A 21,521-nucleotide genomic window follows, 5' to 3' on the forward strand; every position below is an offset into this window, starting at 1 on the left:
GTTATCTGCCAGCTCAAAAGGCTGGAGCATATTTGTTAGCTAAAGATTTCCTTTTAGGGAGCTGGAGGCAGATTATCCTGGCTGTTTCTAACGATGTGTAATCTAAGCTGTCACCCACATTTCCAATATTTTACTTCTGGCAAGGCTACAGCGAGGCTGGAATGGAGCTGAGGTGCTGGAGAGCCCTCCTCACACAGGATGGATGATCTCTTCGACCTGGGACCTCACCAATCGCATCGCCTTCATCCTCAGGTCACCTGAACTTACCCTTAATTTCTTTAACCCTCTCAAGGATCATATTTTATTACTTTCCTAAGGCTACAACTTTCAGTTGTTTATTTATTTTTAAATAAGGACTAAAAGTCACATGTGGACGTGTGGTTCCAGGATCTTCAAAAGCGCCGAATATTGTGAGAGTTGGGACAAAAATCAAGCAACGTGTCTCCACAGAAACACCCACACGTGCCATTTGGAAGACCTATCCTTTCAGAGCAGGCTTGTGCACCCTCCTTTTGTTCAGCGTAACTTATGTTCATACTAACCTCTGCAAAGAGAATTTAGCAGGGGATTTACTGATATGCAGACTTTTTTGTGTTTTTTTTTCTGGTGTGGCACATCTCCCCACCTGGGTGTGTTTAGCAGGTGCCCAGCATCTTGTGATAAAGCTGAAGGGACATTTCCCAGTGCCATATGAGGTAATGTCACTTTGACCCTGTATGCTTCTTTCTTTCTGACTAAACGGCTACTGCCTTGGTGATTTTGCTGTGCTTAATCTGAACTCAGTATTAGGCTGATGTGCTTGTTATGTTCCCCAGTTGCTTAATCTGCAAAGCCAGGACCTGAAACAAAACACAGGCAGTTCTGTTAAGGGCAAACATGGCTGTTTTGCATGCCTGGAAGAAATTGTTGTCTCACAGTTGCCTTACAGGTTTTTTCATTATTTTAATGGTTAATCTCAGGCAAGCTGCACCTCAGCTCTTAGAGTAGCTCAAGTTAGAGACAGAAAAGAGAGGAAAAAAAATAATAACAGACTGAAAAAGGGCCTGCATATTTAAGGAGATCAACTCCTATTTTTCAAAAGCAACCTGGGCTTTTAGCAGCTTAATTGCCATTTACTAGCAGCTGGACTAGCTCTTAATGCTCAGTTTTGGAGAGAAAAAGGCTAATTCTCTTTCAGTGAACAGCCTGTGTCAGCTACTGCAAATGCAAAACTCAGACTTTGCTGTACTTGTCATCTGGTGCTTCTGAGAGCTCACAAAGGGCTAAACCCACCACCTGCTTGTATGGAGGATGGTGGATTTTCTTTTAGGCTATGGCTAACTTGCTTCTTGAGATGTTGTGTAAAGCACTGAAATCCTTTAACGACTAAATAATTTGGAGAAATTTTGTGGAGAGTTTTCTCATGGGGCTGTTGGTACCTTCCCTCTGTGCACTTTGATGAGATGACTGTGGTATGGAGTGGCTTTAATCCCTCTTTCCAAGCACATAGTGGAAGAGGACAACAGAACACGACAGTGCAGTTTGCTTTGCTCAAGTAGGACTTGGAAGTTGACTGAGCCACTGGCTTATTTTTACAGCCCCCTTGGCATCCCTTGCCTTTGCCACTGCCCCAGGCCTTCCAGCTGGCTCCACAGCAGAGGTTGGGTTAGATAAGGACCACGAACAGTGCGGTGCATGGACAGACACAGTGTTTGATATTTGTAGAGCTGATGTCTCAGTTCGCCAGAGCCCTGCACTGGGCATGGCTGGAGCACTGCTTTGACAGTGTCAGCAGTGATGGCCAAAAAGTCACTCTCCAATTGCTGTTGTCTGTGGTGTGTCTCTTTCCACTCATCATCACATGCTTTCAAGGGTCTGATGTTGCAACCCTTGGGGAGGTCAAAGCTCTCAGCAAACTCAGTGCAGGCTGCAGTACTGCCTGTGCCAGGAGCCACAAACTCAGAACCACAAATTTCTGAATTAATTAAATATATAACAACACTTTTAAAAGTCTCTCTAATACTCTGCCTGCTTTGAGCCTGTAGGGGACAGAATTTCAAAGGAAATTTTCCAGTTCATCCCTCCCACTCAGCGCTGGTACACAGGGGAACTGGGTCTCGGTCATGTCTTTGTTGTTTGGGGTTGATGTTAAGTTTCTTCCCAAGGTTCTCCTGAGTGCCCTATTTAGTTCCCAGCTGATGGCTCCCTTGTAGTAACCTACTTGTGAGAGCCTAAACTGCAGGCTCAGATGTGGGCAGGGTTTCCCCCTGCTCCAAGGATCAGCCCACTCTTTTCTGCTCTCTCAACTGAAGATGGAGTCACTCCACTGAACATGCAGAACGCCTTCAACAGATATTTTCAAAACCACCCAGTTTCCTGCCGGGTGTTTTGGTAGTTTCTCAGAAATCACATGTTAACACTAAGATCATCAGCTTGTTTTATACACCCATTTTCTTTTGGTCTCTATATCCTTGTGCTGAACCAAGTGTTGACTGTGCTTTTCCCATCCTGGATGTCCCTTTGTTCCCAGGGCTCTGCTGACCAGTGGGATGCTGCACAGCTAGGAGAACCCTTGTCTCTTCCTCATGGGTTTGCCTCCCATGGGTAAGGATGTATAAATCTGAGTATGTAAACTCTACAAGACCTCCTGGGCCTGAAGCCAGCCTCCATCCACATCACTGCTGCAGAAGACTTTCCATACATAAATCCAGACTCAAGTGGCTCTGGCTCCTTTTTGAGATGGTGAAGTGATATTTTTGGGTGCTCTGGTGATGATTTACTCTTTCAGCAAGTCAGAAAGCCCATGCCTTGATATTCTCCATACGTTTCCTAAGCAAGCCGTGTATCTTACCTTTGGCGAACATTTGGGTGAGCTTTTTTAAGCTTTTCCTTGTTATGACAGGACCTAGAACACCCCCTTCCTCTTTTTTTTTTTTTTTAAACCATTTTCATCTAATTCCAGGAGGAGTGCTTTCATAGACTGCCACATCTCCATGAAGGCATGAGGAAGTAAACACCTCTGAGCAAAGCCTCCCCAGAAAGGCAACAGCAGTTGGCTCAAACCCCGTCTTCCTACTCAAACACTCACACTTTGAGCACTACTCAGACGATTACTTTAAGTTGCTTTAAGTACCTCCAGTTGTTTTCTGATTCACTTCTGCTTTGGGCATTGATGATGAGTGGGAAGCCTGAAATATCAGACTTGTAAAGTCTGCTCTGTGGTTTAACCTTTCTTTTATTCTTTTTGTTTTGTGTGTGTGTGTGTGTATAAAAGACTTTGGCCTTTTGCAGGGGGAAATGACAAGTCTTCAACATGCTTTCAAGAAGGCAAAAGCATCGTGCCTTTGTGGCCCCACCTTCTCTGCAGAACAACACAACTCACAAGCCATGGTGACAACACTGATCGTTAAAAATAAATGAAAATCTGGAAAAATATATATGCCAAGGAGGTTTTGGACCTGATTTTGGACCTCCAACCTCACTCGTCTCTGAGCACCCTGTGTGCTTGGCTGCCACTGCAGCTCTGTGGGACCTTTGTTGTCAGGACCTTTGCCAACTAGAGTGCTCAGTTCCAGTTTTGTAACCCCTTTCCCAAGGAGAGATGTCGAACCCTGCCCACACCTCAGGATAGATTATAATTTAAAAAAAACCCACCTCACTGTTCCTGAAATGTGTCTTAATTAACTCTCAGCAATTTGCATTTGACAAAAGATAGAGCCAGTTTCTCTTGTTCTGCTGATCTGTGCTTCACGCCAGATGGGGGTGGCTTCAGGTCAGGTGTTTCCCAGGCCCGGGGCTGCCTTTGGGATGCAAGGCAAGCCAGGAAAGAAAAGAGAAAGAGGGAATACAAATACTGGTTGGCTTAGGGTAGCTCAGCTCCAGACTGATCCGCATAAAAAACATATTGGGATGATAAATAATTTTGATAAAAGGCATTTGACAAACAGAGCAGCTGCTCTGCCCCATTGACGGGGCTGTAAATCCAATATTTATGGGCAGGGGCTCCCAGAGGACTTTCCTTCTGTGTCAGGTTGGGTCCTGGGCAACATCCCTATTCCGGCAGCTCACACGTTCTGGACCTTACACATACTGATATTATCCCTCAGATCTCAGCAAAGAAAGGAGAAATTAGTATTCCTCAGCAGGACTTTGGGGACGTGGTTTGCTGGGAGCAAGGCCACGTTAGGTTTTCTGCAAGCAGTGCAAAAATGGGATTTTGATTGGTTTTTAACCAGTCACGATCGGCACATTTTAAATGACTATAACAGACTTGACACCCTCCTGAAGAGCAGGGTTGCCCTTTAATTTTTTTTTTCTTTGCATAGGCAGCACAAAGGAAAGAGGTTAATTGACAAAACCAAGCCCTGCATCACTAGTGTGGTGTGTTCCCAAAAAGCGACATGGAAACGTATTGCCAAAGGAACATGTTAGACCTCCAATGCTATAGCCAGGCTGATGGGAGATCAGCATCAGTGCCTGCTGCATCTGCTGGGGAAGCACATGCATTATTAGTTACAGCTCTGCTTTACCTAAAAATTGCAACTTTACATTTAAATTTTAACATTCTGGTAAATAATACAGTGGTGCTTCAAAGGGTGCAGGCACTTGCTACCCCAGAGAAGCCTCTCTTAGCTTAGACAAGTCAAGGGGTGAGTCTGAGCTATGTAAACCAAGCAAAGGCACAGCAAACACTCCTGCTGCTATCAGCACCTTGCTGGGTGTTGCTTCTAGGCTGGTGTCTCCTTGGTGGCCTTGGCCCTCCGTGACAGCACTCAAGAGAAGGCAAATGCAAGAACAGTAGAAGAGGTATAAAGGAAACCTTTTGCTCGTCCTTGGTGTCAAATATTTTGGGGAAGAACAGCAGCTTGGAGGGATGCTGTGTGCAAGTGAAGCTACTGGAAGTGAACCATCCACCATCTCTTTCCCTGTGGTGCCCCAGGACTTTGCTATTTAAGTGCACCCTGGTGTTCCCTGGGTATAAATCTGTGGAGAAAGAGTTTTCCAGAGAGCCTTTGCTGATTTTCCATTTACTCCCCCATCACAGTGATTACAGGGGTTTGTACTTGAACAATGCTTAAGTGAGGGAGCAATGAACTGTTTACGGGGGATTTTTTTTTTTTTAATAGAGCTACAGGAAGAATCCTGGCAGCATGGTTCCCTCATGTAGTCCTGCTCAGCTCCAAGGATGCAATAGAAAAACACTTCTCTCCCTGGAGAGGAACCCATATCAGCAGGAGGACGAGCAATCAGTAAGCAATAATGAATCAGTTAAAAGTGCATTTCAGAAGATCAATAGATACACGTTAGGGCACATGTAGCCAGTCATTTCTGAGTGCCTTTTAACACAGCTGCATGTTATCATGTTAGCCTAATCCCCAATTATTATGCATTTTATAGAGTATTAATTTTTTAGAATTCTCAGTTCAGTTTCTGCAGAGTCCTTCAAGTATTGTCTTACATGGCCTAACACTGGGGTAAACCTGCCTGGACTTAGGGAACCAGAAAAACTGGGGCAAGTGGTCACAGAATTATTGTGAGCAAGTCATCCACATGTGCCGGTGGAATAAATCATGTGTCAGGGCCCAAATGTGTTTCCCTGTTTGCTTCTTTCCTTTTCTTGATCATATTTTGGATAATAATCCAAAGCCCAAAGCACCTGAAGCTGTTGCTAATCGGACAAGGGCTTATGTGTCACTTAGATTTACTCATTCTACACACATCCCCTCACGATATAATTAACTGTTAGTTAATTAAATTTAGTTTCATGCAGAGGTCAAGTGACCCAGGTAGTTTATATATGAGCTGATGCCCTTCAATGAGTAAATCAAAAATGGTGATCTCAGGGTCACTGACATTGGCCCTCCACTGCTGACAGCAGAGCTTTGGGTCATTAAGGTGCTCATTGCTCACTGGGCTGACCAAGGCCTGTAGGAAATATGCTATTTTCACATTTCCCCACTTCCCAAATGGAGACGAAATGGGGAAAACAATGATTTGTCACCGAACAAAAACCCCAGCTTCTGTGGCAGTAGAAATGCCGGGTATGCAGCTGATTAGGGACATGGGGGGGGATGAGCTGGGAGAGACTGTGCTTTTCTTCATGGCTCTTGCTTAATGAAGGATGGGATGTAGCAGCTCAACGCCTTTGTTTGGCTTGTCGGTGACCTGCCCATGCTGCATCTCACCTATAGCTGTGCCACCACCAACTGGAACACAGGGCACCGTGTGGGAAGAGGGGCCATGGTGTGACACAGCGGGGTCCAGCCACCATGGCCAGGGGGACCTGTCAGGTGGAAACACAAGTTCCTGCTGAACTGACTCACAGCAAAATATTTTGAGCCAGTTCAACTGACTACTCTGTTTTGAGTCACGGTGACTGTAACCGAAAGGTTTTGTTTAGATGCTCCTGGAAGGAAAAGTGTACAGCGAGACACAGATATACCAGTAAGTAAATAAATAAAAGAGTAACATATTGGAAACTTAACTTTTTATGGAAAAGGTTTCCTGCAAAAAAGAACTGTCCAGTTCCAGGTTTTCCTGCAGCCTGGCTGGGCACCAGTACAGACTGTGCAGCAGTCCTGGTATCTCCAGAGGTCAGCAGGCACACATCTCCCCACCAAGGCTGCTCCTTTCCCCAGACAGCCTGGAAACAGCAGCCCTCTCCGGGATTTTCCTGTCACTTCCCTCTATCGCTTTATGCAATTCTTGTGTCAGTGGTAACAGGAGGGTCCTCTACATTTTCCCCATCTTGATAGGCAGTGGGTAGGTCATAATAAAACCACAGCTTAGCTTGGGACTTTGCTTTCATGCTGAGGATCAGGGCAATCTGTCAGTCTGCAGGACCAGAAATATATATAGATATGTATAATGTATATTTTTATATATATATGTATTAATCCTAATGTTTTTCACAAATAATCCTGTGTGTTCTCAGATGGAAAGCACATTAGAGCAAACCAGTGTCCTCTCTCATCCTGTTTGTTCCTCCCTTCTCTCCCAGAGAACAATGACAGCAGGAGGAAGTCTCGCATTGGTTTGTTACTAGTTTCCAGGCAGTTTTGCTTCCAGCTTCCCAGCTACAAGCGCAGCATTGCAATCTCTAGGCTGGAACAGACACAGACAACATCTGGTTTAAAAAAAAAAACACCACGAAAGATTCAGGAGGGTGCTCAGAGAGTCTTGGGTGTTTATTTTATTGAATTCAGCATTTTGATGAAATTTGCCTCTTTATATACAAGTGAGGGCTAATGACTGTGCATGATATCGAGGAGTGATGATTTGTAGCTTGGGAAAAGGGGATAAATCCAGGCAGGCTGCTGTCGCTGCAGGTGATGTGCAGCCCTGCGCAGCTTCTGCTGCCTGCCACTTGGGCAGTTCATTACCAAAAGAAATCACATTCTGCTGCACCCTCACAGCCCTGCAAGCTGAAACACTGGTGCTGCCATCCCCAGTTCCTGTCACCCCTGCTGCCATCAGGACAAATAATGCTGATAAGCCAGGGATGCCGGCCCCCTGCTGCCTAGGGCGGAGGCACCGATGGCACCGATCCTGCTGCTCCTGGGGAGATTTCATCATCTCCTTCTGTCCTTTGGCCTGACTGTGTCCCCCAGTCCTGCCCAGAGAGGCTGCACCTCCAGCACCGGCAGCAGCACACACCTTCCCTACAACTGCACAACTGTTTGTAAAACCATTTATTATTACTTTTAAAGCACATCTCCAATCAGAAAGTGTAAGAAAATCCCATCTGCCTGCCAATTGACTCATGTGTAGGGTTTCCGCTTCCCAGATCTGCATATTGTAAGCTCCTGACACAAGTTGATGTTGTAAGTACAGCTTCCATACGGTTCTCTCAAAGGCAACAGATTTTTTATACATATATATTTATATACGGCACCTGGTTTGGCAGGAACCACATCCGAAAAAGGGAAATAAGGAAAACTAAAAGCTGACTCTACCTAGCTATTGCTGGCTTTGGAAGGGGTTTGGCCAATTCCAAACACAGCATCAATCTGTTATTCCTGCTCAGGACAAGAACGGGAGTCGGTGGGGCTGGGGTGGCTCCTGAGTGTGGAGGGAACAGGTCGGCAAGAGGCTGCCAAATCCAGGTGTGACATGTGGATCCAGCTGCAGAAGGGCCAGCACTGGAGCTGAGCATCCCGAGGAGCACAGGGCAGGCAGGCGGCTGCTGGAGAGGCCCTGGTGTTTCCCTGGTGTTTCCCACACTCCTGCCTGGCAGAATTTGGGTTCAGCGCCTGAAATGGGGCAGCTTTTCCCACCAAAGCTGTCAGGCACCCCTGGTCTCCCGGGGTGCGGGAACCCAGCTCCAGCCTGGACCCCTGAACCTTTCTGCCCAGGTCCAGCCTGGATCCCTGGACCCTTCTGTCCAGGTCCAGCCTGGATCCTTTCCGCCCGCTCCCAGTCGGGGGTGTCTGGGTACCGAACAAGCCCGTTTGTGGGGCACCGCGGGCGCATCACCGAGGGTCCCGAAGCCCCCCGAGGCTCCATCCCGACCCCTTCCCTGCGCAGCGCGGCGGTCCCGGCGCAGCCCCCGCCCGCCCCTCAGGGGGGCTCAGCCCGCCCCCGCGCGGCACCGCCCCCTGCCGGCGGGGCGGCACCGCCCCCGCGGTGACAGACAGGGCCGGGGCCGTGCGGGCGCGGTGCGGGGCGGGCGCGGCGATGCGCCGCCGCCGCCGCCATCCCGGCGCAGCCCGCGGCGAGCCCTGCCTGCCTGGCCGCCCGTAGCTCGAGCCCCGCTGCGGGCGGAAGGGGCAGGGGCGGCGGCGGCGGCTTCTCGTTCCCCGGCGCCCCGCATGAGGAGAGGCGTTAAATAGCGCCAGCGCCGCGGCGGCCGCCACTGCCCGCTCGGTGGCGGCGGGGCCGCCTGGCCGGCGGCGGAAACATGGCGAGCGACTCCCCGGCGCGGAGCCTGGACGAGATCGACCTCTCGGCGCTGCGGGTGAGGCGCAGGGCCGGGGCTCGCGGGGAGGGGATGCGGGAGAGGCACCGCCGCCATCCATCCCTCCATCCCTCCGTCCGTGCCCCGGTGTGGGGGGGCGGTGGGGTTCCGTGTGTGTGATGCGCGCCTGCACGTATGTGAATGCGGGTGGGTAACCGTGTGCGCGTGCATGTGCGTGCCCGCCGCCGCGTGTGCGTGTGCACCTACACATGTGTGTGCCCGCACGTGTGTGTGTGTGTACACGTGTGTGTGTGTACACATGTGTGTGTATGTAGGCGCCGTGCAGGGCTGCGGGCACGGCAGGTGTGTGCGTGTCTGTGTGTGCGCCCGCGCCGCGCTGCGGGAACGCGCCCGGGCGGGTCCCCGCGCCGGGGGACCGGGTGGCGCGGGGCCGGTCCCCCCTCCCGGAGCCCCCCACGGGAATGGTGGGATCGGACGTCTCCGGGGTGCGGGGCTGCGCCCCAGAGCCCGCACTGCCCCCGCTCTCCGGGCCCCGCAGCCTGTCTCCATCCCTCTCCCGCTGTGTCCCTGCGTGCTGCCTCCTCCTCGCCCCCCTGGAAAAAGAAGCCCAGCGTGTACCCTTGAAATGTCAGACTCGTCAGACGTGTCAGCCTCGGCGTGGGCTGTGGCCTGATGTCCCCCCGGTCCGTTTTTTCCTGTAACTTTCTTCCTTTTCCCCCTTTCTCCATCCTTCTGGCCGTAAGAACAGCTCGTTGGGAAGGAACGAGCATGGGGAGTCATTGAGGGAAGCAGCGTTTATGCGGGAGGCAACAGCGAGGCTGCTTCTCGCAGCCTGCTCGCATCGACAAATAAATAAAATTAAGCAGAATCCGCTGAAGACTTGCACAAGTGTATTTTTAGAAATATTATTTGCTTCAGTGCAAGAAAAAAAAAAAAGAGAAATCTATCTTTATTCACTTGCCCTACTTTCTTCCTGGTGAGTTTCTAGTTGATTAATAGTGTAAATGATTGCTCAGCGATACACACTGTAGATGAGATTGGACTGGGGGACCCATCCAGCTTAAAAACAGACCTGGAGCTCATTTACCCTTGTAGGTGGAAGGTGTCTTGGGAGAAAGGTTGCTGAATCCAGTGGAGTTAATCCAGAAGAGCAGTATCGTTTGTGGGGGAGGGGTATCATTTCTTCCCCGCCCTCTGAAAATGTTTTTTTTTTAATTTTAATATTCTTTTTTTAACCTCTGTGTTGGGAAGTGCGTTTGAACTAGGGTAAAATTTCTTCTAAAAACTGTACGCACACATGCTTAGGGTTTTTTTTTTTCCCTGTGTTTGTGGCTTTTTAATAACAATGCACACCAGATACAGTCAGGGTTTTGTTTTCACTTTGGGAGGAAATGTATATTCCCTGCCTCCCCCGGAGACCCACCGGCAGTGCCTGGTCTGTCAGCAGAGCTGTGCTGGCATTTCAGGGTAATAAGGGGACCTGAAACAAGAGGACCGACAGCAGGGTGGGAGTGCAAAACCATGTCCCCCTGTCCAGCCTGGTCCCCCTGCCCAGAAGTGGCCAGTCTGGCAGCACAGGGCTCCTGCCACTTGGACCTGTGCCCCCTCTCTCGGGGGGAGAGACCTGCTCTGACACTTTCCTGTAAATGATGAGGGATGGGGTGGTTTGCAAGCGAGACAAGAATAGGAGCTTAATTTGCCAAGGAATAGATCTTCTTCTAAACTAAGCTCTTCTAGCACTTAGAATAATTGTTAAAGGTCATAAATTCAGCAGATAGGGCACGAAGCATGAATCATTCCATGGGGTCGGAATCAGAAATCGATAGTAAATTTGCTGCCTGAGCACAAAACATGGCAGGGAGGAGTAATTCCCCAAGCCTTGCAAAATTTTATTTATTAGAAAAGAAGTGTCACATTGCTGCGGGTTTGTAGGTGAGTCTGGGTGGAGGAGATGTTGCTCTTGTGCTGTCTGCATGTTTGAAGGGGTGAGGGAGGGCAATGTGAAAAGCTGGGAGCAGGTAATGACTCAAAAATCTGGCGAAGGGGATGGTTTGTTCCCAGCAGAGGGGAAAGGAAATGCTCAGGCCACTTATCTCCAAGTTTGAGTCACTGAAATATTCCAAGAGGCTGGGCTTTATAAGCAATAAGCAAATGTGTGCAAGAAAGGTGGACCTTTGCCAGTTTGCCCTGTCCTTTGCTTTGGCTTCCCTACCCCTGTCCCAGGGGAGGGAGGTGGATTTGCAGGACAGCAATATGCTGTTGAAGGCTGAGCGTGGCACGAGCAGAACCTTGCACACCATCATTCATTTCAGCTTATCTTTCCCCGCTGGCTTACGGGGTGGGATTTGTAGGGCTGGGCTGAAAGGTGACATAGGAGGTAGCAGGACCTCCTGTTTTTGCCACACTGGAGTTTATTTTGGCCACGCAGTTGGGCTCCACCACAGCAGTGCATCTGTTTGACGTGCTGGCGGCTGGACCAGGAACAAAGCACTGAATTCTGATTAAAATGCACAGCCTGATGCATCGAGTAAGCTCAGTTCAGGCCGGCTCCTGCCTCCTTCGTGACATGTTCCTATCCATCACTGTGCACTGTGCTCACTGCCGTGGTACCCAGTGTCCCTGTGTGGGTGCAGAGGGCTGAGCGTGCCAGGAAAGGGCAGTGTAAAGCCCTCGATATCAGAAGGATTCTTGAAACAAAGATGTTCTGGTGGTGGTGCTGGTAATGAGTATTGTTAATGTTGCAGAAAACTGTAATTTAAAGTGATGAGGCCATTTAACAGGTAGTGCTGCTTATTATACTGACAAGGGGATAAGATAAACTACATTATAATGTTCTTTTGTATGGGCAAGGAGATATTTTTGCTAGTCCACTCAGCATGTTTAATAGCCAGGTGACCTGGCAATGTTATTAGCAGAATAATGATTAATATGGGGGTTCGCACAGGCTGTTGACAGGCATGTTTGAGAAGCAGATTTTTGCCATAAAATGGGAATGAGCATGAGGAGGGATGCAGTGTGCCGTGCTCTCTGGTGCTAAATGCACAGCTGATCCCAATAGGAGAGAGCAGAAAGATGGGGCTGGGTTTGGCTTTTTTTCCCCCGTCTTTTTTTTTTTTTGTCTCAGCAAATGCAAGAGCCTGTCATCTCTTGCTGAAGGCAGTGGCCTTGATCCTTCTCAAATATTGAGGTCAATAGCTTTTCCTCTGCTGCATCCATCTGCGGGGCTGGGCCTCTGGCTGATGTGCCAGTGGTGGCACTGGGCTCTTCTGCAGTAGCTGCCACAGCTGGATTAGTCTGGGGCGCTTTGCAAGGTGTGTGGGAGGTTATAAGAGCTCTCAGGAAGGAAAACCTTTCTCAGAGAGCTGATAACCCCTAGGCTGGCACTGGCCTGGGGCCAGCAACCCTTCTGCTCATAGTTTGCTCCTTGTCTTCTAGATGAGGGGCTCATCCTGGGCATAGGTCACCAAGCTCACCTGGGATGTATGGCTTGGCTGAGGGTTTTCTACAGGGCTGGGAATTTTTTTAAGAAGATCCTTTTTGGGGAAGAAGTAATTGTTTTCTTCATGTACCTGAATGTTGATTTTGTTTTGAACTCATTAACAAAACCCAAGCTTTTGTTATTTACTCTAGCGAAGTGCTGATTGTGCACTTTCTGGAAACTGGATCCTAAAATCATTAGCTGTTTTGGAAAAGCCTGGCCTCTAATGCTCAGTCTTGGAGAGGAGACAGCACAGAATTAAGGAGCCAGTGGGTATTAGCTGTTGCTGGGAAGAATTAGATGAAACCCAAAAATGTCACTACTCTTCCTTTAGCTTTGCTTTGTATAGAAGTGAAGTTTGTGGCCGTTTGTTTGCATTAGTTGGTCACTGTCAAGTGTAGATAAAAGCTGGCATGTTTAAAAACCCACAAAACTCAAACAAACATGCTGGCATTGTCCTGTTTCCAGAACTTTGTCAGTTTATGGCATATTTCAGCATCATTAAAGATTTAGGAGAAGTTTTAATGGGGGATAAGCACTGCAAGCCACCACTCAGGAGCATTATCCTGGCAGCATTATGTTAGTTTTCTTCTTTCAGCACCTTTTAAAAAAAGCTCTGAAGCTCAACAGAATTTGGGCAGCTTTTGTAAAGGTCACCTTCTTCCTAAATAGAAAGAGGAACAAATTTGACTAGGGATGACTTCTGGAGATGAAAAAAGACATGAAAAGCTTATCTGTGCTATGTTTTTCATGATATGCTACCATGCAAAATTTGGGACAGATCTTCAGCAAATAAATATATATGGTCACAATTGCTGGGGATAAACACTTTCAGGAGTCTTCCATCAGGGACTTCATCTGTCCTGTTCCAGTGTCTTTCAGTGCATGTGTAAGTTATGGACCATGACAGTGTCCACATACTTCGTGTGTTTTTGAGCCTTTTAGGTTTTTAACCATAAAATCTTGGCAGTAGAATACTGGTCTCTGAACCATAGAATCATGGAAGTGTTTGGGTTCAAAGGGACCTTAGAGCTCATCTAATTCCAACTCTCCTGCCATGGACAGGGACACATTTCACTAGACCAGGTTGTTCCAAGCCCCGTCCAACCTAGCCTTGAACACTCCCAGGGACGGGGCAGCCACAGCTTCTCAGGGTTGCAGTGCCTTGCTACCCTCTGAGTAAATAATTCATTCCTAACATCTAATCTAAATCTTTCCTCTTTTAGTTTAAATCGTCCAAAGGCATGGCAGTGTCCAACTCTAAGCCTCTTTTCTGCATCTTGCTTCCATTCCTTGAGCCAGGAGTGCTGATAGTGGTGCAAACATTTATCCTCTACACATGCATGTTTATTCTTGAGTGTGCTTGTGAAAAGTTACAACAGAAACAGGCCTGTCTTCTGTCTAATTTCTCTGTAGGGTTGATTTTAGTTTTTTCCCTGCCTTCTGGAGTTGTGCAGCCCAGATGCTTCTCTTCTGCAGTTTTCCGTGTGTCCTTCAGCACAGGTGCTGTGGTTACTCTTCCTCTTCTTTGGAGTTCTTCCACAACGCAAAAGTGTATGGTGTTTTTAAAGGGATGGAGAGTCTCTCTGTTCTCACTAGTGTTCCTCTGCTGGGTAGCCATAAAAATTAATATTTTGGAGTGAATTTATAGCAAAGCATATGCTTGAGCAGGCTGAAGTTTGAGCGCAAGCACTTCGTTGAGTCAAGGTTTGAAACAACAAAGAGCATTTGATTGGTGTGCATATTTAAAATAAAGGATCTGATTTTTAATCCATTCAAGAAGGAGGAGTTAGAGGAGGTTTTTGTCCTTGCTATGTGAAGGTAGTTTTTATCTGCGAGGCTCACAGATGTAGTGGTACGGTTTGTGTGGGGTGAGGGGGGAAGTGGTTTGCATTTGATCTGTATGTAAATCTCCAGAAATGAATCACCCAGCTGTGGAAGAGGTGTCCTTGGAAGGCATCATTCACGTGGGGCCATGTCAGACAAAAGCTGCTAGCACCTCTTGGGCTTGGGCTCTGAGCTGCTCCTGCAAACCCTTGCCCGACTCCTTCTAATGCACCCTTACACTTTGCGGGGGTAATTATAGACACCAGTCGGAGTTCTCTGCCTCTGACCTGCAGACCAAGGACAGAGTATTGATCCCTGTCTCATTTCTTCATGCCTCAGATGTGAAGGGGGGAGAATCCTGCTAGATTTCCCATGCTTCCCCCAGTGAAAAGCTACCACCAGGCAAAAGGGTGCGTGGTGTGGAGAAACAGCATTGGTAAAAACTGTTGTGCCTTGGGGTGGGGAGGATGGTGTTGAGGGTTCAGAACCTACCACCTGAAGGCAGCCGCTCACCCTGGGGTACCTGAGGACCATACATGTTGTTTGCCTTTGCTGCCAGCTGCAGGAGAGACCTGGAGCATTATGGAGCGAAATGCTCTCCTGAGCCTCTCCTGAGGCTTTGGCTGACTTGTTCTCCCTCCTGGTGTCCATTTTAGCCCTGGCTGCTCTGCTCACCTGTAGGAAGTGTACAGCTTCCATCAGATGGGGTTTCCATTTGCTGATGCTCAGGTGCCGCCTTTGTTACTTTTCACGCAGCCATTAAAACAGGCTGCAGGTTGAAAACCACCAGTCTAAGTCATTGATAACTCCATGAAGTGGGAGGTGGTATTTCCCACTTACAAGGCCAGTGGGTTTAATTTCCTTCTCCCCAGTCTGCACCTCCTGTCCTGTTGTTTCACTTTGAACTGTGAGTGCACATTGACTCTGATGGGCTGTCTGCTCCGGGCTCAGGAAAACAATTGGTGTAAGTGAGATTTGATGTTTTCCATGTAAATCGTTTATGATTTCTAAAGGAGGATTGTCTAAGGAGCATGGACCTTGAGAAATGGATACTCCCCCTCTCTCTGCACTCCTCCATGGTTTCTAGATCAGCCCTGCAAGGGGCCGAGCATCCCCTTCCTGCAGTGGGATGAGGATGCTCAGCACGTAGGGCCCCAGCCCTGGGGAGCTCCTGCAATGGGTCATTAGTGAAAGGAGAGGAACAGCCACCAAGGTTGGAAAACACTGATAAGAAGTTGAGTTGGCACTCAGTTATAACTCTCTACACGCCTGATTTTATTTTGTAATGGCAAATCAGAAAACCTTTCCGTTTGATCGAGAATGTTGCTTTTCCATGTTAATTTGCTGCTGCGCTTGGCAGAAGTTCAAGGTTGTGTGTTGGTAGTAAATGATGGATGATGGTAATCAGATGGGGAGCATAAGAGTATCCAGATTGGATACCAGCACCTCCTCCTTCCATCCGAGGTGAGCAAGCGGCGTTTACTGCCCCGTGCTCAGGTGCTGAGTTACCCTGAGCAGCAAAAGGTGAGCACTTCACTCTGCTGCTGCAGAGAACCAACTCTTCTCTGCCACAGGAACCCTGTCAGATATTAACAGCTTTGTGCAAACACCACCCTCCTGTCAGCGAGTGAGGCCTGAGCGGGTGACACGGTCCCATCCTTCCCACGGGTGCACTCAGGCTGAAAACAGCCGTAGCCTCTGGCGAGTGCAGGCGCTGCTTGGTTTGTGCAGCTGCTGTGAGCAGTGAGTTGCTCTTCTGAGTAAAGCCTTAGCAATGTGAGTGGAACATCCTCTCGGTTTTCAGCGCTGCTGCTGCAGCGAGGGTGGGTGTTTCTCTTCACGTGTGTGCACGTGTGGTTTTCAGCTTCACAGTGCTCGGAACCTTTTGTTACAGCTTTTGCTCAGTCCCTCCAGCAGTGGCATTTTGGGGTGCAAAAAGCATTGCTTTTAGTGGTGCTTTTAGAACAGTTCGTTGTTCTGAAAGCAACACTCTTTAGAAGCCAGGAATTTTTGCCTCAGATGCATATTCCTTTATTAACTAACAAAAAAAAAATTTAGGTGGCTGACAGTTTCCCCGCACTTCCTTTTAAAAATTCCCTTTTCTCCTAATTTTGAAACTCAGCAGGAAAAAGCCTGCTGCCAGCTGAGTCATGTGTTTAGTGCATGACAGAAGTGACTGTTTGGGACCATGCCCTTAATCTGCTGGATGGTGACTGTAGGATGCATTGGAGGTGGTAGAGCATTTGCTGAGGAAAAGATCGCACAGCTTGAATCTAATAAATGTGTCTAATAACCTCTGTAGCATGCTATAGAAATACAAGAGATCAAAGCTTCAGAGGCATTTATTTTCATAATTTGTGGGTCAGATCCTCGCAGGGCTAATTGGTTGCTGTTTGATGTCCAGGCAACAATAGAAATCTCTCTTTAAATCAGAATATATTTGCCTCTTCCTTTTTCTTTCATACACAAGCATAAAAGCTTAGTGTGATTTTGAGATAAACTGGCAGAAGTGAAGGTGCAGATCTCCTCCCTCACTGCCATCTTTCTTAAGAGGGTGGTGAGGCAGTGGAACAGATTGACCAGAGAAATGGTGGATGACCCATCCCTGGAAGTGTTCAGGGCCAGCCTGGATAGGGTTTTGAGCAACCTTGTCTGATGGGTGGCATCCCTGCCTGTGGTAGGGGATGAACTTTAAGGCCCGTTCCAACCCAAACCATTCTTTGATTCTTTTACACTGAGGGCCATATAGCTGATATAATGACCAAAAAAAAAAGTGTTTACCTGGTAGCTGTTCATTGTTCTAATTCATGTTGGTGCTCCAGGAACACTAAGCCTAACTGCTTCTGCTCCCCAAAACATGAGCCAAGACGAAAACAGAGAATGAGCACTGATGGTGCAGCTCAGTGAATCTCCCCAGTTGTGGCTCATTAGTCATGATACTCATGGGATATCTCAGCACTGTGGGCGGTCACCCCCAAAACACAGCAAGTCAGATATTGCTGTGGGCTTTGTGGGGCACTTACAAAGTTCTTTAATTTATTTATATATATAAAAATATTTACATATATAAATGTATACAAAAATAAGCATGGACCTAACTGTTCCCTGTTGAGTGCAGTAGGCATGGTGTAGCTATGACTGGCACAGCCTGTGTCCCTGTCACTGGCATGTAGACCGTCTTCAAAATGCAGGCCGGAATTCTCCAAGCTACTCACTTTGATGGGAGATGCCAAAATAGTCATGGACCTGTTACTGCACATGAAATGTGGCTGGAAGGGAAGGTGTAATGGCCTTAAACTTGTGGGTTTTGTGTTTTACCCTCCCACTGAAAACTCAGAGTAGGTGTTTGGGGTGAGGGGGCTTCTCTAGTCTGCCTGCAGATGTCACCATTTTGGGAGGGAAGAAAGATGGGTGTGCCAGGAAGCTGTTCTTGGAGAAAAACCAGAGGCCAAAGCAACAAAATGAAAAGGGCTTTAAATGTGTTTTCTGGCCATGCAGACAGGCTGTCTTCAGTGCAATAAATCTTCAGCCTTTATGTATTGATTAGCTTCAGTAAATAGTGTGATGACTCTGCTCTTCCCATTGCTATTCTGTGGGGATCGGTGTGTTAGTGTGGCTGAAGAGGCTGTAATAGCTAAATGGGATTCCAGTAGTGAGAGCAGTTTACAAATGCTCTCCAAAGTGATCATCGCAGCCAGTGTGACTGTGTTTGACTGCTGTAAATGTAAACAGAGTGCTCCACTGGTGACCAGCCTGGTAATGGCTGTGTTTTCTAATGGGCAAAACCGTGTTCCCTGAGCCAAGTGTCCTGCAGTGACTGTGCCCTGCCCTGGCAAGGATGCTGTCTGTTCTGGTTCACTGGCTGGGGAGCTGTGATGGGTGTGATGAGCTTGATGTTGTGTGTGGGGTGAGAGAAGGGAAGAGGAGTGGAGAGGAGAAGCTGAAGTCCTGTTGAAATGTGGGGCTGCTTGGCTAGCAAATGGAAAATGCCCCTCTTTATACCAACCCTGTTCATGGCTTGTGATAATTTCTTCAATGTTCATGTGATGCTGGGCATAGTTCAAAGTGATTTTGCTTGTTGAGCTTTGCCCCTGCTCGTGGAGGCAACGATGTGATGTGTCAGGCTGAAGGTGGTTGTGTTTGAGCTCTGGGCAAGCCCCGGATCCTTGAGCAATTGCTACGATAAAGCATGAACAGGGCAGGAAGATGGCAGGGACAGCAGCTCATTGTCCCTGTGGAGCAGCAGTGGGAGAAGTGATGGATGGGGAGCTCCTTTAGCTATTAAGTGCCATAACTGGAAGCCCATCCAGAACACCTCCCACTGGCTTGTCGATGTTTTGTGACAACCTGTAACTACACTGAGGTGAAAGAGCTCTTCCAGAGGTGGTTTGGACCATGAGCTGAAATCCCAGGTTGCTCTGGAGGCAGTGGAAGGAAAGATGAGATGGAACAGATGTAAAATTAGCATAACAATATACTTTTAATTCAACTCGAAGGAAATAATTGAAGAGTAGTTGTCACTTAGAATTGTGACCTCTGCCAAGATGACTCACACTTGCAATATAATATGAGTCACTTGTTAGTGATGACCTGGTAAAGAGAAAGTGCCAAATCCCTGTAACTTCTTCACGGTGTGCTATAAAAGCCAGGGTGAAGAAGGATGTTCAGGGTATTATTGCCTAAAAGCAGCTGATACTTAAGAGCACTGAAGCACCTTTACTTGGCTCTGTGGGACTCCAGCATGAAAAGGCAAAGGCTCTGAGCAAAAATGCTACTTCTTCTTTGGCCTTGGTTTAAAAGAGCCACACAACACTCTGTACCTCTCCTCCCCAGCCTGCTGCCTTGACGTGATGTTGCCCAAGGGTGGGGACCCTGATAACTCTCCTTCCTGCCAGATGGCTCAGCTTGCTGGAGGGCAAGTGCCTGCTGGTGGGAGGGAGGTGGGTGGGTGCTCAGCTGTGCAGTGGGCCTGGAAAACCTGTGGCCACCTCTGCAGAGGCTCAGCATGAGGAGGGAGGTCTTTAGGGCAGCCTGGCTGCTGGCAGAGCAGGAAGGTAGGAACAGGATCCTCTGTGGGAATCCCCTCCTGGGATACCCATGTTAAAGAGCCCTGGGCTGGACACTTACAGTTAAAAGTCTGGGGCCTGGGGGGGGAGGTGAAGAGCTATAGTCTGTGGCTGTGTCAGCCCCTGCAGCAGGGGTTTGCCAGACACTGTCCCTCCATGAGCTCCTCTGACATCTGCCAAGTGGGTGCAGGATGAGAAGTTTTTTATGGCCTTAAGGAACCAGTGGTGCTCCTGCAGCAATTCACTTGAGGACTCACTTGTTAATCATCTACTACCTGTCTTAAATGCTTCCTCTTATTGAACTAGTACTTTTCCTCTATAAATGAGATTTCACAATCCACAGAAGAAAGTGAGAGCTGGTGTGAAGGTGCCTGTGAGCAGGGGCAGGAGCTCACCAAGAAGTGACTGGCTCCTGGGCTCAGCCTGTGGCTTGGTGCCCTTTCACATTTCAGAGGGGCACCTTGCTCATGGGGAAGGCTTTCTCACTTGTCAAAAGCCTGATGATTTTGTCTGTGGTTGTGAAATCCTCTGAAGTGCTGACACAAGAAATTAACTTGAGAGAAGAGTATTTTTCCCTAGATCTCATAATTGTAGAGAAGCATGGAAAAAGGCCTTCCCGAAAGTTCATAATCCCAAAGGCAAATAACTTCAAGTAGTTTATTGAAAATTCAGAAAAAAAAAAAAGGTGATAAATATGTGAGGTCTTGCCTTCCCTCTTCCTTCAAGTGATGCACCACAACAGCCAGAGACCCCTGGGCTGCTTCTGCCACACTTTCATTTTCTGGGTGAGAAGCTGCCTACCTCCACTGCCCCTCACCTTGCCACCTGTACCAAGGTGTCTCTTGCCCTCTGGACTTTGCCTGTTGGCAGTCCAGACAGGACTGACAGATCCCACTGCCTTATGCAGCACCAGTGTGGGCACAAGGAGACAGGAGGGTAGTGGTGAAGAGCTGTGGAGGAAGGTTGAGGCTTGAAGAGATGAGAAGGGATGGACTTGAAGGACAGATATTCCTGTCAAGGCAGTCTGAAGCAACTGAAGGACATTGAATGTACGAGTGGTTGGATTGCAGAAAATTGGTGTGTAGTTAGGAATAGCTCTCTGAGGGTCAGAGGAACATCACTTCCTGAAAGGAACCTGCCAGTGCAGTGGGACACAGATCTTGTACACATCTTCATTTTATATTGCTTGTTTGATGATTATCATCCTATTCTTTAGCAAGTTCCCACTTTAGTCCAGTGGTCCTGCCACCGTGGCAGCTCTTGGTAGCTCTCGTCATGCCTCTGGCCATCCTTGTCACCTTCAGCACCAGAGGGGACCCACACTAAGGAGGGGTTTTGCTCTTTGATAAAGCGAACTAGAGCTGTTGGTTTTCACCGAGCAGCTGGATCCCACCTGGGTCGGGTGGAGTAAAAGCATTACAGGTTTGAATAGGCAAAGGCTGTATCATGTGACTGAAAGGCAGGGACGCCTTGTAGGTGGACGGGCTGTACCGCTTAAAAAAGGGAGCAGTGTGGTTGACAGAGGAGAAGGGGCGTAAGTTCAAAGCTGAAGTTGCTTTCCCAAGGCCCTTTCACAGTAAATCGTGGGTTTGCTTTCGCCGGCTGACGTGACCTCTTCCGTGCTGTGGTGTAAAGCAAAGTGCCTGCACGGAGGAAGCGTCCTCGAGAGAAGATGCAAAAGCTCTGCTCATTATCAGAAACGAGTAAAACTGCTCCAAGCTAATATGGCTGCCTAAAAATAGAAGTGGTGTTAGGGGGAGGGACTGTCTTCTGTGTTCATTTGCCCTTGATTTTCATGGCATTTTGCTGCTCTATATTATGTGTCTTGTAGGGGAGGTGGTGTGCCCTGGTCACACTGGAGCAATTCACAAGAGCACGTGCTTGTGTCAAAAACCATCAGGGAGGAAGACTGAGGAGCTTCTTGGGGGTTCAGCAGTTAACTCACAGAATGCAGTTATTCAGGTTTATTCCCTCATTCTGCTCCTCACAGGGTCACAGCCTGTCTCTTGCTGTGAGCTTGAAGCCTCCCCTGGGGTAGGTCTGAAAAAGGGATGTGACTGGTGGTGAGGCTGCAGGGTGGGATGGATCCCTGGTGCTGTGAGAAGGTGGGAGCAGAGGGCATCCATCACGTGTGCACCTCCTCAGAGAGGACAGTCATACCACAGTTGGAGGTTGCAGCATCTACCAATCTTTGGGAAACCAGCCTTAGCAGTTAAGGAGAAAAAAGGAAGGAAAAAAAATCACTTATGAGACT

General features: G+C 48.3%; 1 protein-coding gene across 9 annotated transcripts in view; it reads left to right on the plus strand.

Annotated features, from left to right (window-relative positions):
* Positions 1 to 8,834: 8,834 nt before the first annotated feature.
* Positions 8,835 to 21,521, plus strand: part of TNIK (TRAF2 and NCK interacting kinase) — a 152,723-nt gene continuing 140,036 nt past the window's right edge. For all 9 annotated transcript variants that reach the window (XM_017827725.1, XM_017827724.1, XM_017827731.1 and 6 more), the window contains exon 1: positions 8,835 to 8,935. In XM_017827725.1, the coding sequence (XP_017683214.1) occupies positions 8,879 to 8,935 (57 nt within the window). In that variant the 5' untranslated portion in view covers positions 8,835 to 8,878. The remainder of the gene's footprint in view (positions 8,936 to 21,521) is intronic.

Source organism: Lepidothrix coronata, unplaced genomic scaffold (genome assembly GCF_001604755.1).
Source record: "Lepidothrix coronata isolate B3197 unplaced genomic scaffold, Lepidothrix_coronata-1.0 Scaffold142, whole genome shotgun sequence".
Lineage (NCBI taxonomy): Eukaryota > Metazoa > Chordata > Aves > Passeriformes > Pipridae > Lepidothrix > Lepidothrix coronata.